The sequence below is a fragment of the Aedes albopictus genome, chromosome 1 (assembly GCF_035046485.1).
Source record: "Aedes albopictus strain Foshan chromosome 1, AalbF5, whole genome shotgun sequence".
NCBI lineage: Eukaryota > Metazoa > Arthropoda > Insecta > Diptera > Culicidae > Aedes > Aedes albopictus.
Window position 1 is genome coordinate 54,843,962 of NC_085136.1, and position 13,847 is coordinate 54,857,808.

Genomic DNA, 13,847 nt, shown 5'->3' on the forward strand with positions numbered 1-13,847 from the left:
ATGGAATCGATTCGCAGACGCTGCGATGTGCTTTTCGTGCGCATGAAGTGGGAGCTGAAAAACGCGAGTGTGGTGGAAAAAAGGCAGCCTCCTGCTGGTGAAATTCAGGAGCGCCTGCACAAACTTTCGGACCTTTGTGAACAATTTGATAAAGCGCAAAGTGAAATCGAGGAACAAGTTGATGCGCTCGTGGAAATTAACTCGATTTTCAACCATCGGTTGGAATTCGAGGAAATGTACTATGAAGTGAAAGGACGCTACATCATGCTCCTCGGTGAACATAACCCCCACGGAAGCAGTGAAGGAACTATCGTCGAACCAGCGGATGATCTGAAGGAGGCAATCAGGTTGCTTCTGGATTCGCAGCGAATCCTGATGACGTCCCAGGCTGCAGCTTCGAACATGGTGTCGCAGTTGGCTGGCCAAGTCGGTTCCGTTAGCCTTTCCCGTCCGGTTGCTGACGCTCAGGCGTCCGGGGGCCAAGTTCCGCTGGAGGTACGGTTACCAACGATTGTCCTGCCAGTCTTCAAAGGCGACCGGAAACAGTGGCCATCCTTCAAGGACCTCTTCGAAAGCTGCATCCATTCGAAGAATCTGAAAAACTCCGTGAAGCTCCAGTACCTGCTTTCCCACCTGGATGGGGAGGCGAAAAAGATGGTTAGCTCTTACGCTATCACCGACGCCAACTACGTGGAGGTATGGGACCGGCTCAACGAGTTTTACGGGAAGAAGAAGTACACTGTCGCGGCACTCGTTCGAGTCCGTATGAAGTTGATCATCAATATTAACTTCTTTTCTCGATCAGCCTAGATAGCTGTGTAGTGTCGGTAGCGATTGTCTCAATTGGCTAAGAATAACACTACGGACCGCCTGTTCCGGTGGTAAGAATCCACCAACAGGTGACCCCTAATTCATGGTGTGATGCGGCTTTATGCTTACCGTGCCTAGGAATGAATGGCTAGGGGGGTCTAATAAAAACCTAACCGCTAACGGAGCCTGTGGAGTACCAGGGCGCCCTCCACAGTATGTAGCCCTTTCTGCGCTAACCGGAGCAATGGTGCAGTAGACCTTGTGTTTCTCCGAGACAATCAGCTGCCCTTCTTTAGTCTCACTTGAGGCTAAATAAGGGCGGGATTATGAAGATGTTGTTAATTAGTTTAAATTTTCACCTATATGGTTTCGCATTATGCGATTTACACAGTGTATTCTGTGTATCCTCGCCTTTGGCGTTTTCCAATCGATACCGATTTGGTTTTATTGTTGCTGTTCTTTGTTGTGCTGCTGTTGCGAAGAGTTTAATCTTACCTAGTTTGGGTAGTGGCTACGGTTAGGATAGCTCAGATCAATCTTCAGCATAAAAGAACAGCAACGATCAATCTTTGCAGACTTATGCAAAATGGTACAGCCCAAGTGGCCTTGGTACAAGAACCTTACTTTCGTAAGGGAAATTTCTATCTAGGAAACCTTGTGAACCCGGTGTTTGCCACTTTCAGTAAACATGAAATGGCAAACTCGCGTGTCATGCCTCGAGCCTGTGTGCTTGTCAACAACGCAATAGTTGCTACACTCATCTCTGAACTAACCACCAGAGATGTATGTGCTATCACAATTGATGTATCTGTTGGAAACCTCAACAGGAAATACGTCTATTGTTCTGTGTATTTACCACATGATGAACCATCCCCTACGGATGCTTTCAAACAAGTCATCGCATACTGCACTTCAAAAGGCCTTCCGCTAATTGTTGGCAGTGATGCTAATGCTCACCATATCATCTGGGGCAGCTCAGACATTAACTTGAGAGGCTCCAGTTTGATGGAGTACTTAAGTAGTACAGATCTTGCATTACTTAACATAGGCAACCGCCCAACCTTCATGGTATCTGCTAGAGAGGAAGTGTTAGATATAACGCTTTGCTCTAGCAGAATTAGTCACGAGCTGACCAATTGGCATGTGTCAGATGAAGAATCTTTATCTTATCATCGCTATATCTTTTTTGAACATTTAAATGTTACTTCGCAAACATTGCGTTTCAGGAATCCTCGGTCAACAAACTGGGATCTTTATACTGATTTGGTTGCAGCCAAATTTCATGGATATTCACCATCCATTGACACTCTAAGTGATTTAGATGATGCCGTTGATACTACAACGACCTTCATCATGGAAGCTTTTGAAGAAGCATGCCCTCTACGGTCTGTGAAGATCACAAGAGGAACCCCTTGGTGGAACTCTGATCTGGCGAAACTCAGGAAACAATGTAGAAAGAGTTGGAACAGACGACGTTCAGCTGGTTCGGAGGCTTTCAGGTCGGCTCGCAAGGCCTACAGGAAAGCTCTCCGGTCTGCTGAACGATCCGGCTGGAAAAACCTTTGTACAAATGTTTCCAGCTTGAGTGAAGTCAGTCGGTTAAACAAAATCCTTGCGAAATCTAAGGATTTCCGGGTGAACGAACTTCGTTTGCCAAATGGCGATCTGACTTCCTCTGATGAGGAAGTTCTGGAATGCTTATTCAGCACACACTTCCCTGGATGTGTGGATATTTCATCTTCGGATGATCCTGATGTCTTTTCTTGTAGTTATGATTCTTTAGCTTCGGCTCGGAGTATTGTAACTATAGAATCGATTGAGTGGGCTCTTAATAGCTTTGCTCCTTTCAAATCTCCTGGGGCAGATGGGATTTATCCTATTTTGCTTCAGAAGGGATTTGATTATTTCAAACATGTTTTGAAAAAACTACTTGTTTGCAGTTTTGCTACAGGGTATATTCCCAAATCCTGGAGGGATATTACTGTAAAGTTTATTCCGAAAGTGGGTCGTGCGTCGTATGAAGAAGCAAAGAGTTTCAGACCTATCAGTTTGACCTCTTTTCTTCTGAAATGCTTAGAACGCATTGTGGATCATCATATCCGTGATGTTCATCTGGCCAACGTGCCTCTTCATGTGAACCAACATGCCTACCAATCTGGTAAGTCCACTGTGACTCTTTTACACAAGGTTGTTTACGATATCGAGAAAGCATTTGCTCAAAAGCAATCTTGTTTGGGTGTTTTCTTAGATATCGAGGGTGCCTTTGACAACGTGCCTTTCGATGCCATATTGAAAGCCGCACGGAGTCATGGTATATCTCCAATGATTTCCAATTGGATTCACCAAATGCTCAAAAACCGATATCTCTTCTCGACATTGCGTCTAGCAGGGATTAGGAAATTGAGTGTTTGTGGATGCCCCCAAGGGGGAGTCTTATCACCGCTTTTGTGGAATCTCGTAGCAGATACGCTATTGAGGCAACTCAATAATAGCGGTTTTCCTACTTATGGTTTTGCCGACGACTACCTAACATTGTTAGTTGGTATGTGCATCAGCACCCTTTTCGACCTGATGCAAAACGCCCTTCAGGTAGTTGAGGGTTGGTGTCGCCAATATGGCCTTTCGGTTAATCCGAGTAAAACATCTATTGTTCTTTTCACGGAAAGGCGAAACCGTAATGGCGTTCGACCTTTGCGTCTCTTTGATTCTGAAATCGACGTGACTGAACAGGTAAAGTACGTTGGAGTCATTCTTGATTCCAAGCTTTCCTGGACACCTCACATTGAGTTCAGAATCAAGAAAGCTTGTATGGCCTTCGGGCAATGCCGGCGTACTTTTGGTACAACTTGGGGTCTAAAACCCAAGTATATCAAATGGATTTACACAACTGTGGTTCGGCCAATATTGGCTTATGGATGTCTTGTGTGGTGGCAAAAGGGTGAAGTGAGAACGGTCCAATCAAAATTAGGCCATCTCCAAAGGATGTGCTTAATGGCGATGTCTGGAGCGTTCTCTTCAACTCCTACGGCAGCGCTAGAAGTTCTCTTTGACGTTGCCCCACTACACATTCATCTCAAACAAGAAGCCCTTTCTTGCACTTACCGGTTACGGGTACTCGGTCTACTAGAGGAAACTCCTGTGAACCGCAGTTCAACACACACCTCGTTGTTTCCACTTTTGGTGAATTGGGACAAAATTGTCCTTGCTCCAAGTGATCTTACAATTGCTTGTAATTTTCCATATAGGACATTTTCCACGAAATTCCCTTCCCGGGAAGAGTGGACATCTGGTTATCTGGAAAGAAGTATTTCAGACGGCATCGTATGTTACACTGATGGCTCCCTTCTCGAAGGTCGAGCAGGTGCTGGTGTTTATTCTCGTGAGCTAAGGCTGTATCAGTCTTATTCACTTGGTAGACACTGTACCGTTTTTCAGGCCGAAATCTTTGCTCTTATGTGCGGAGTGCAATCAGCACTTCAGCAGCACGTAATGGGCAAAGTAATATACTTCTGTTCAGATAGCCAGGCTGCTATTAAAGCACTTGCTTCGGCCAACTCCAGGTCGAAGATAGTTATCGCTTGTCGAACTCAAATCGAGGAGCTGAATTCAGCAAACGCTGTTCACCTTCTATGGGTACCTGGTCATTCTTCCATCGCTGGAAATGAACTGGCTGATGAGTTAGCTCGCTCTGGAGCATCACATGACTTCATTGGCCCTGAGCCAGCTATTCCGATATCGAAGTGTTGGATTAAGCTTCAGATTCACACCTGGGCTGTCACTCAACACAGACAATATTGGAATAGTTTGGAGTCATGTCGTCAAACCAAATTGTATAGTGCTGAGCCATCTTTACGGGTGGCGAAGTATCTAACTAATCTGTCTAAGCAGAATTGCAGCATGCTGGTCAAAGCATTGACTGGCCACTGCCGACTCAGCTATCACATGGCGAATATTCAGCAAGCTGATTCATTTGCCTGTGATAGCTGTGAATCCGATTATGGAACTTCGTATCATTTGATATGTAACTGTCCAGTTTTCGCGCAACTGCGTTTCCGAGTATTCGGTAAACACTTATTAAGTGAAACTGACTTCAGAAACCTGAATCTTCAGGATATTCTGTTGTTCTTAACCCGCTGTGGTAAAGAGCTATAGGCTCTCTTTCGCTTTATGCGTTATTACAGTGCCCTTTTCAGGCACCATCCAAATCCTTTTTCCTTCCTTTTCCCTCAGGTAGATGATGAAATAGGCTGTTATTTTGGCGATGGCACAAATGTCCCAAATGGAGGATAACGTGCCTCTGGAGCCGGCCTTCTGATACCTGATACCTGATACACCCCTAGCACCTGGACGTCGCCGCCGTCGACGCGCCGCCAGCGTCGGCCGGCTTCCTACAAGAGAGAAACCAATGAACAAGACAGAACAAGTACAGTCGTCGTACCGAACGGTCGACAGAAAAAACGTTTCTTTCAACCTCTGTAAAATTAAGTGAAATACAGTCCATTTTTATCAATATTATTTCGAATGTAGTCCGCCGCGTTTTATTCCGTCCCGCTCAGCTCCCCGCGTACATTTTGGACCTTCGTCGCCGGATATTTCGCGAAACCGCTATGGAATCGATTCGCAGACGCTGCGATGTGCTTTTCGTGCGCATGAAGTGGGAGCTGAAAAACGCGAGTGTGGTGGAAAAAAGGCAGCCTCCTGCTGGTGAAATTCAGGAGCGCCTGCACAAACTTTCGGACCTTTGTGAACAATTTGATAAAGCGCAAAGTGAAATCGAGGAACAAGTTGATGCGCTCGTGGAAATTAACTCGATTTTCAACCATCGGTTGGAATTCGAGGAAATGTACTATGAAGTGAAAGGACGCTACATCATGCTCCTCGGTGAACATAACCCCCACGGAAGCAGTGAAGGAACTATCGTCGAACCAGCGGATGATCTGAAGGAGGCAATCAGGTTGCTTCTGGATTCGCAGCGAATCCTGATGACGTCCCAGGCTGCAGCTTCGAACATGGTGTCGCAGTTGGCTGGCCAAGTCGGTTCCGTTAGCCTTTCCCGTCCGGTTGCTGACGCTCAGGCGTCCGGGGGCCAAGTTCCGCTGGAGGTACGGTTGCCAACGATTGTCCTGCCAGTCTTCAAAGGCGACCGGAAACAGTGGCCATCCTTCAAGGACCTCTTCGAAAGCTGCATCCATTCGAAGAATCTGAAAAACTCCGTGAAGCTCCAGTACCTGCTTTCCCACCTGGATGGGGAGGCGAAAAAGATGGTTAGCTCTTACGCTATCACCGACGCCAACTACGTGGAGGTATGGGACCGGCTCAACGAGTTTTACGGGAAGAAGAAGTACACTGTCGCGGCACTCGTCAAGGAGTTTGTGGACCAGCCGCCAGTTACTGCGCCAACCCTGGTCGGACTCCGCAAGCTTACCTCAACCTCGGACGATGTAGTGCGGCAGCTCAAGGCCCTAGGAGAGGAATACGAATCTCGTGACCCGTGGCTGATCCATTTGCTCCTCGAGAAACTCGACCGAGAAACCCGATCGCTGTGGGCCCAAATGCTGGTCGATGAGGACAATCCCAGCTTCCAAGATTTCATCACGTTCCTTGAGCGGCGATGCGATGCCTTGGAAACCTGCGCGTCCTTTTCCAAGAAGGGGACCGATGCCACAACGAAGAAGGAGCAGGAGCGGAAAGTGGATCCGAACACGAAGGTGGGTAAACAAATCCAAAGCTTCCATGCAAACACCCAGCAAGCTTGCCCGCAGTGCACAGAGGCTCACACGATATACCAGTGTGCCAGCTTCAAGAGGATACCGGTAGTTAATCGACGGGAACTCGTTCAGCGAGCCAAGCTCTGCTTCAATTGCTTGAAAGCGACCCACGGCGTGAAGAACTGCACATCACTCGCTGCTTTGCACAAGTGGCAGCTCTGCCTCCGACTCAGGCCAGCCCCGGGAAGAAGCAGCTGCGAAGAAGCAAGAAGCAGGAGAACCGAAACAAGCGGATTCGGTGGCATCGTATGTCGCGGGTCTCAAAACCAGCTGTTCAGTGAACTTCCTAAGTTTGCTGCCTACGGCTGTCGTCAAGGTGTTGGGGAAGAACAACGTCTTCCACGAAGTACGGACAATGGTCGATTCCGCCTGTATGAACTCGCTCATCAGCAAGCAAGCCTTCGAACGTCTTGGCCTGGAAAGGCGCAACGCCAACATTCTCGTGAGCGGTATCACCGACGGGAAACCCAGCAAGACAACAGGAGCGGTCACACTGCAAATCTCATCGCGATTCGACGATCGTATCGTCATCGTGGTGGATGCGCTAATCCTGAATCACCTGGTTCCGGACCAACCGAGTCACCAGTTTGACGTCGACGTTGGTGCCCTGGCCGAGGCGCCTCTCGCAGATCCAACCTACAACGAATGTGGTAAGATCGACCTTTTGTTGGGAATAGAAGCTTTCTTTTCCATTCTAGAACCGGGCAAGCTCTACGACGGTCGAGGCGTACCAGTTGCGCAGAATTCCGTCTTCGGCTACCTGGTTGGTGGCCACTTCAACACAGCACGTGCCACCGATAGTCGTCCGATACTGGGACTCGCGACGACGACGACGAATCTGGATCAAACGCTCCGGAAATTCTGGGAAGTGGAGGAGGTGCCTAAATCCAAGCAGCTTACCCCGGACGAGCTGCGCGCTGTCGAGCACTTCCACTCCACCCTTTCTCGGACTGAAACAGGGCGATACGTGGTTCGCCTACCCTTCGACCGTAACAAGCCAGAACTGGGCGAATCGGCTACCGCTGCCATCCGGCGGTTCAAGACAACGGAAAGAAAATTCAGCATCGATCCAGAACTACAACAGCACTACCGACAGTTCATGACTGAGTATGAGGCTCTCGGTCACATGGAGAAAATTCCGCCAAGCGAGGTGGAAGTCACACCGGAGAAGTCGTTCTATCTTCCGCATCACGGCGTGTGGAAGGTGGACAGCGCAACGACGAAGCTTCGCGTCGTTTTCGACGCCTCGAGCAAGAGTGCTTCCGGGGTGTCGTTGAATGATCGCCTGCTAGTGGGACTGAACGTGAACGAATCTCTCTTCAACGTGTTCACCCGCTGGCGCACCTACAGGATTGCTTTCTGCGCCGACGTCGAAAAGATGTATCGGCAAGTTCTTGTCGCCAAAGAAGATGCCGATTTCCAGCGAGTAGTGTGGCGCAATTCTCCCGACCAACCTTTGGACCATTACCGCTTGCTGACCGTTACCTACGGTACCGCGAGCGCGGCGTATCAAGCTGTGGCAGCCTTGCAACAGGCTGCTGAAAACAACAAAGAGGCACATCCGCTGGCATCCAAGCGGATTCCGAAGAATTTCTACGTGGACGATCTGCTCTCGGGGGCGGATACCATCGAAGAAGCTAAATCCCTACGCAACGACATCGTTCAAGTTCTGGATAGCGGTGGCTTTGCTCTTCGCAAGTGGAGCTGCAACGAACCGCAACTATTGGAAAGCGATGCGGTACAAGATGAACCGGTCCAGATGAAGCTGCCACAGGAAGATGATTCCGTCAAGGCGTTGGGGATCAGATGGTCACCTCAAGATGACACGTTCAGCTTCAAACTCACGTTCGACATCGACAGCACAAACACCAAACGTCAGCTGCTGTCCGATTCTTCAAAGTTCTTCGATCCATTCGGCTGGATCGCGCCGGTGATCATCCGAATAAAAATACTGTTCCAACACCTGTGGCTCTACGACCTGGGCTGGGACGATCCACTTCCAGCATTCATCCTGGAGGAGTGGATTACCTTGAAGGAAACCCTGCACCACATCGAAAGAATTCGCATCAGAAGATGGATTCCGCACGCTGGAGGGAAGCTCCAACTACATGGTTTTGCCGACGCTTCTGAAGCCGCGTACGCAGCCGTCGTGTACGCACGCATCGTTAACCAGGATGGAAGGGTTGAAACGAATCTGGTGGTGGCCAAAACCAGGGTGGCTCCCATTCTGCAGGTTTCGCTGCCTCGTCTGGAACTCATGGCGGCGGAGCTACTCGTCGATCTGATGGTCAAGGTACAGGAGTCGTTCTCGCATCTGGAGGTCGAACTATTTGCGTGGAGCGATTCTGAAATTGTTCTTCACTGGCTCACCTCGCTACCAAGAAAGTGGAAAACTTTTGTGGCCAACCGCACCTCCAAGATTTTGCAGCATCTTCCCAGGAACCATTGGCGTCACGTGTCATCAAAGGACAATCCGGCCGACTGCGCCTCGCGCGGTGTCACGCCCTTGGAACTACTGATACATCCGCTGTGGTGGAGGGGCCCCGGTTGGCTCGCACAACCAGAAGACGAATGGCCTACTCAATCGATTCGTTCAGTCGTTGATGACGATCTTCTTGAACAGCGAACGTCGGTGACCTGCTTGCACGCTAGTGCTACGGCGTGTCCCAGCGGTGGCCACGAAACACTGACGTACCTCCTCAACAGATATTCAAATCTGTCCCATATTCGGCGCGTTTTGTGCTGGATTAATCGCCTACGACACAATGCTTTGGCCCGTAAACGTGGTGTGGCCCGACTTGAAGGACCGCTCACACCGAAGGAAATCGACAACTCCTGTTTGCAGCTGGCACGAGCAGCGCAGGGCGACTGCTTCCAAAGGGAAATCGATTGCCTGGTCAAGACCGCCCCTCTTCCAGGTAACAGCAAACTGAAGAATCTCTTTCCTTTCGTCGACGCTGATGGCACTCTACGGGTTGGTGGTCGCCTCCAGAACTCAAGCCAACCATACGACGTTCGCCATCCAATCATCATACCGAAGGATCACCAATACACCAAGTTGCAGAAGTACATCTTCGTAACCTACATGCAGGGCCAACTCTGATGATCGCGACACTCAACCAGAGATATTGGATCGTCGGCTGCCAGACGGTGGTGCGTGGCTCTGTGGCGAGCTGCATGCGCTGCTGTCGGTTGAAAGGGAAAACAGCCACTCAACTAATGGGAAGCCTGCCATCAGTCCGCACAACTCCAGCTCGTCCTTTCGTACACTGCGGCGTGGACTACGCGGGCCCAATCCTTCTGCGCTCATCAACCCTACGATCGGCGAAGACAATAAAGGGCTACGTTGCTGTCTTTGTTTGCCTTGCAACAAAGGCAGTACACCTTGAGGCAGTGTCTGATCTGTCCACGAATGCTTTCTTGGCAGCCCTGAAGCGCTTCTGTGGTCGTCGTGGTCTCTGCAGCGAAATTTGGTCTGACCACGGCACGAACTTCGTGGGTGCCGACCGAAGTATCCGCGAACATCTGCAATCGCCGGAGTTCAACCAAGCTGTTAGCCGCTACCTAGCGGACCTGAAAGTGAAGTGGACGTTCATCACTCCATCCGCCCCCCATATGGGAGGAATTTGGGAGGCGGCCGTGAAAAGTTTCAAGAAACATCTCCGGGCCGTCCTTGGGCATGCGACGCTGACGTACGAGGAGCTTTCAACCGTCTTGACGCAAATCGAGGCGTGCTTAAATTCGCGTCCCTTGTGCCAGCTCTCCACATCGCCCGACTCTTTCGAAGCCTTCACGCCGGGGCATTTCATCATCAACCAACCACTGAACCTGTTGCCCGAGCCTGACATCCGTCACCTCCAGGAAGGCCGTCTGGACAGATGGCAACGTGTTCAACGCCACGTGGACGATATTTGGGCACGAAGGAGAAACGAATATGTCGCTACGCTTCAGCCTCGTAACAAATGGCAGTCCGTTCAACAGAACTTGGATTTGGGGCAGTTGGTCCTGATCAAGAACGACAACACGTCACCAGCGGCATGGGAACTCGCAAGAATCATCGCAACCCATCCAGATCAATATGGTGTAGTCCGCACCGTAACCGTTCGTCGTGGGCAGAACGAATACCAACGAGCGGTGCACAAGTTGGTCCCGCTTCCACTGGATTGAGGCATCCGCCTCAAGGGCCGGGTGGATGTTCGCGTGCAGTTCAACCCTGCGCGCTTTTGGGTAACGCCTGCACACCCCTAGCACCTGGACGTCGCCGCCGTCGACGCGCCGCCAGCGTCGGCCGGCTTCCTACAAGAGAGAAACCAATGAACAAGACAGAACAAGTACAGTCGTCGTACCGAACGGTCGACAGAAAAAACGTTTCTTTCAACCTCTGTAAAATTAAGTGAAATACAGTCCATTTTTATCAATATTATTTCGAATGTAGTCCGCCGCGTTTTATTCCGTCCCGCTCAGCTCCCCGCGTACAGAGTCCATGGTAAAATTGAAATCATAATTCTGTTGAATTGAAACGAAACTCAGTCAGCACAAATTTAGTGGCGTTGTGTATTTAAATTGACCCTCAGAATAGTAATTTTCACCGCAAGCAGCCGTTCAGTGTAGAGGTTCGTGTGCAGTCCAGCGACAGATCGCTTCCGATTTTTTTCTGCAGGCATAATAACACCCCACTGACGAAGAAGCTCCACGCAATTGGGGTTTTAAATTAAGAAAAATTCAATGATTTTTTTACTTTTAAACAAAAGAGCACCTTTTTCTGAGCCGCTATGATTTTTTTTTTCAGATTTTTAGAACTTTATTTTGGTATCTAAAATCAATTTCAAAGAGATTTTTTGAAATCACCTTTTGACAGCTGGGCAACTGCTTGACAGCTCCGCTCAGTACAAAATGCGACGAGGGGTGATTCGCTCCCATACAAATTTCAAATTGATTTTTAAATAAGTTCCCGGGCACCAAAATTGATGAAAATTTGGATTTCGGCTCAGTTTGGCATGCAGATTCAGAATATGGAATTATCTCAATACCACTAAAGAAGCCAATAGTCCAGTTTACGAGCCGATTTTATGAATGAATTTTGACAGGAGGTAGTGTCCAATAACCCGTGAAAACCAATATCATCATCAACATTGTTGTCACTTCGTAAAATGGCTCATTGAAAACACGTCCAACCGATACGAAGGCGAAGGCTGATCGCAAACTTGAGCAAAGGAAGTGTTATTCCCTTTGGTATCTAAAAACCTTGGTGTCTCGAGCTCCTGCAGGAGTTCAACCCTGAAGGATACCCGAAGTTCCTCGAATTCACCGAAGTTTGACTGTTTGTTTGTGTTCTTCGTTCAATCAATGTTTTTTTTCTGTACTGCTTTGCAGAAAAGGGAGGATTCCCCCGATTTCAGCAAAAGATTGCAAGATTTTTCTTTTCATTAAGCACTTTCCATCGAATAGAAGTTGTCTTAATCCCGATCCGGGATGTCGCTGCTCTACAACACCGGCGATTGGTTCGCGCTCGGCCATGGCAACTCGTACCGGTAAGCATTCCAATATTTTTACATTCTCTTCGCACAATGACTCATCTAAACATTGATCCTGATATCCGGAACTGCGACACAGGAAAATCGATCTCTACACCATGGACTGGCCAGCCAGTATTAATCTGGAGCACATGACGGTCCATGCCGCCCCGTACGGCGGTCCGATAGCGCTAGTGAAAGATTCCAAGCAGTTCATCAAACTGTCCGGTGGCGAATCGACCAAACCCGTCATCCGGATCTTCAACTGTTCGGGGCGGTTGATTTCGACGATTAATGTAAGTCCTTGTATGATGATATGGGAAAAAGAGGTATCTTCTGACTGCAATGTTCTATTTTCCAGTGGGACAACGGCAACAGCGGGAACCTTGTGTGCATGGGTTGGTCCGATGCGGAGGAATTCCTTGTGGTCCAGGCGGACGGATCGGTGTGGCGCTACGACATGTTCGGGAACTTTTTGCACAAGTTCAGCATGGGGGCGGACGTGACGGATGTGCAGGATGCGAAGATTTTCGCGTCCAGTTCCGGTACCGGGATCGCAGTGCTGACGGCCAGCTGGAAGATCTACATTGTCAACAGTGTAATGGATCCGAAGCTGCGGCCTCTGTCGGAATTGTTGTCACTTTCGAGGTACTTACCTAATTGACGTTTTTGTTCTTTCCTGCTCTTTAGTAGGTGTATCATGAAAAGTTAATAATGCTTAATTTTTCGCAGCGATCTCACCTGCTGGGAGCTAGTTTCCAAAGAGCGTAACACGTGCTGCCTCCTAGCTCGCGGAACCGACATCATCCTGGCCCGTCACGGCGACAGCGCTCCGACAACTCACCAGCTGGGCATGAAGAGTGACTACAGCAGCATAGTTGCCATGGCCGTTTCTTTTAATCATCGGCATCTGGCCATTTACACCAACACTGGTGCCATCTGGCTGGGATCGGCCGATCTGCGCACTAAATATTGTGAATTTGCCACCGGACGCAGCGAGCGGCCCCAGCAGATCGCCTGGTGCTGCGATGAAGACCCGCATCCGGACCAGCAGGCCGTGATCGTCGCCTACGCTTCGATGGTTCAGGTCATCGGAATGACCGGCGATTCCAACATCTACACGTACGATTCCCCGACGGTGCTGATTCCGGAGATGGACGCCGTCCGGGTGCTGACCAACAACACCCACGAGCTGTTCCAACGGGTTCCGTCCAGTACTGGGAAAATCTTCGGCATCAACATCTCCGAGCCGGCCAGCTTCCTGTTCGAGGCGCACATGGAGTTCCAGAAGCGCAGTCACAAGTCGGACGAGTTCCTTTGTCTGATCCAGGACCGGCTGGCCTCGGCCGTGGGTGAATGCGTGGCAGCCGCCGGCCAGGAGTTCGATTCTCACACCCAGAAGAGCCTTGTTCGGGCGGCTCACTTCGGGAAAAGCTTTCTGCCCGGGTACAACCCGGACGGGTACATCGAGATGTGTCGCGTGCTTCGGGTACTGAATGCCTTGCGGGAACCCATCGTCGGGATGCCGCTGACGCTGAGGCAGTGAGTTAGAAGACGGGAAGGTTGAAGGTGCTGGAAGGTAAATTGTTTTCGATCGATTTCAGATTCAACCATTTGCAGCCTTTGGTCATACTGGATCGGCTGATCTTTCGGAAGCACTACGCACTGGCCATCCAGATTGCTAAGCATCTAAAGCTGCCCGAGTCAAGGATTCTGGAACATTGGGCGTTTCACAAAATTGAACACGATAAGAGTG

The 13,847-nt window shown here is 49.6% G+C and overlaps 3 protein-coding genes across 4 annotated transcripts in view; all 3 read left to right on the forward strand.

The window, feature by feature from the left end:
• On the forward strand, window positions 1-9,681 carry LOC134288398 (uncharacterized). Its single transcript, XM_062853181.1, has 3 exons — window positions 1-696; window positions 5,367-6,690; window positions 6,752-9,681. Exons 1-3 carry the CDS (start codon window positions 1-3, stop codon window positions 9,679-9,681), a joined length of 4,950 nt encoding a protein of 1,649 aa, XP_062709165.1.
• Window positions 9,682-9,797: 116 nt separating this feature from the next.
• Window positions 9,798-10,745, forward strand: LOC134288401 (uncharacterized). The gene has a single exon (XM_062853189.1). The coding sequence runs from the start codon at window positions 9,798-9,800 to the stop codon at window positions 10,743-10,745; it is 948 nt and encodes a 315-aa protein (XP_062709173.1).
• A 1,161-nt stretch (window positions 10,746-11,906) lies between these two features.
• LOC109398788 (vacuolar protein sorting-associated protein 16 homolog) overlaps window positions 11,907-13,847 on the forward strand; it is a 32,309-nt gene continuing 30,368 nt past the window's right edge. For both annotated transcript variants that reach the window (XR_003892692.2, XM_019671185.2), the window contains exons 1-5: window positions 11,907-12,109; window positions 12,192-12,387; window positions 12,453-12,739; window positions 12,824-13,633; window positions 13,696-13,844. Coding sequence is in view for 1 of the 2 variants with exons in the window: in XM_019671185.2 (XP_019526730.2) it covers window positions 12,051-12,109; window positions 12,192-12,387; window positions 12,453-12,739; window positions 12,824-13,633; window positions 13,696-13,844 (1,501 nt within the window). In the remaining variant the exon portion in view is untranslated. The remainder of the gene's footprint in view (window positions 12,110-12,191; window positions 12,388-12,452; window positions 12,740-12,823; window positions 13,634-13,695; window positions 13,845-13,847) is intronic.

Coding starts and splice junctions, on each gene's coding strand:
- LOC134288398 (XM_062853181.1), top strand. CDS start 1: ATGGAATCGATTCGCAGACGCTGCGATGTGCTTTTCGTGCGCATGAAG. Junction 697..5,366: donor CCGACGCCAACTACGTGGAG/GTATGGGACCGG, acceptor CGTCCCGCTCAG/CTCCCCGCGTACATTTTGGA. Junction 6,691..6,751: donor TTGCTTGAAAGCGACCCACG/GCGTGAAGAACT, acceptor CCTCCGACTCAG/GCCAGCCCCGGGAAGAAGCA.
- LOC134288401 (XM_062853189.1), top strand. CDS start 9,798: ATGGGAAGCCTGCCATCAGTCCGCACAACTCCAGCTCGTCCTTTCGTA.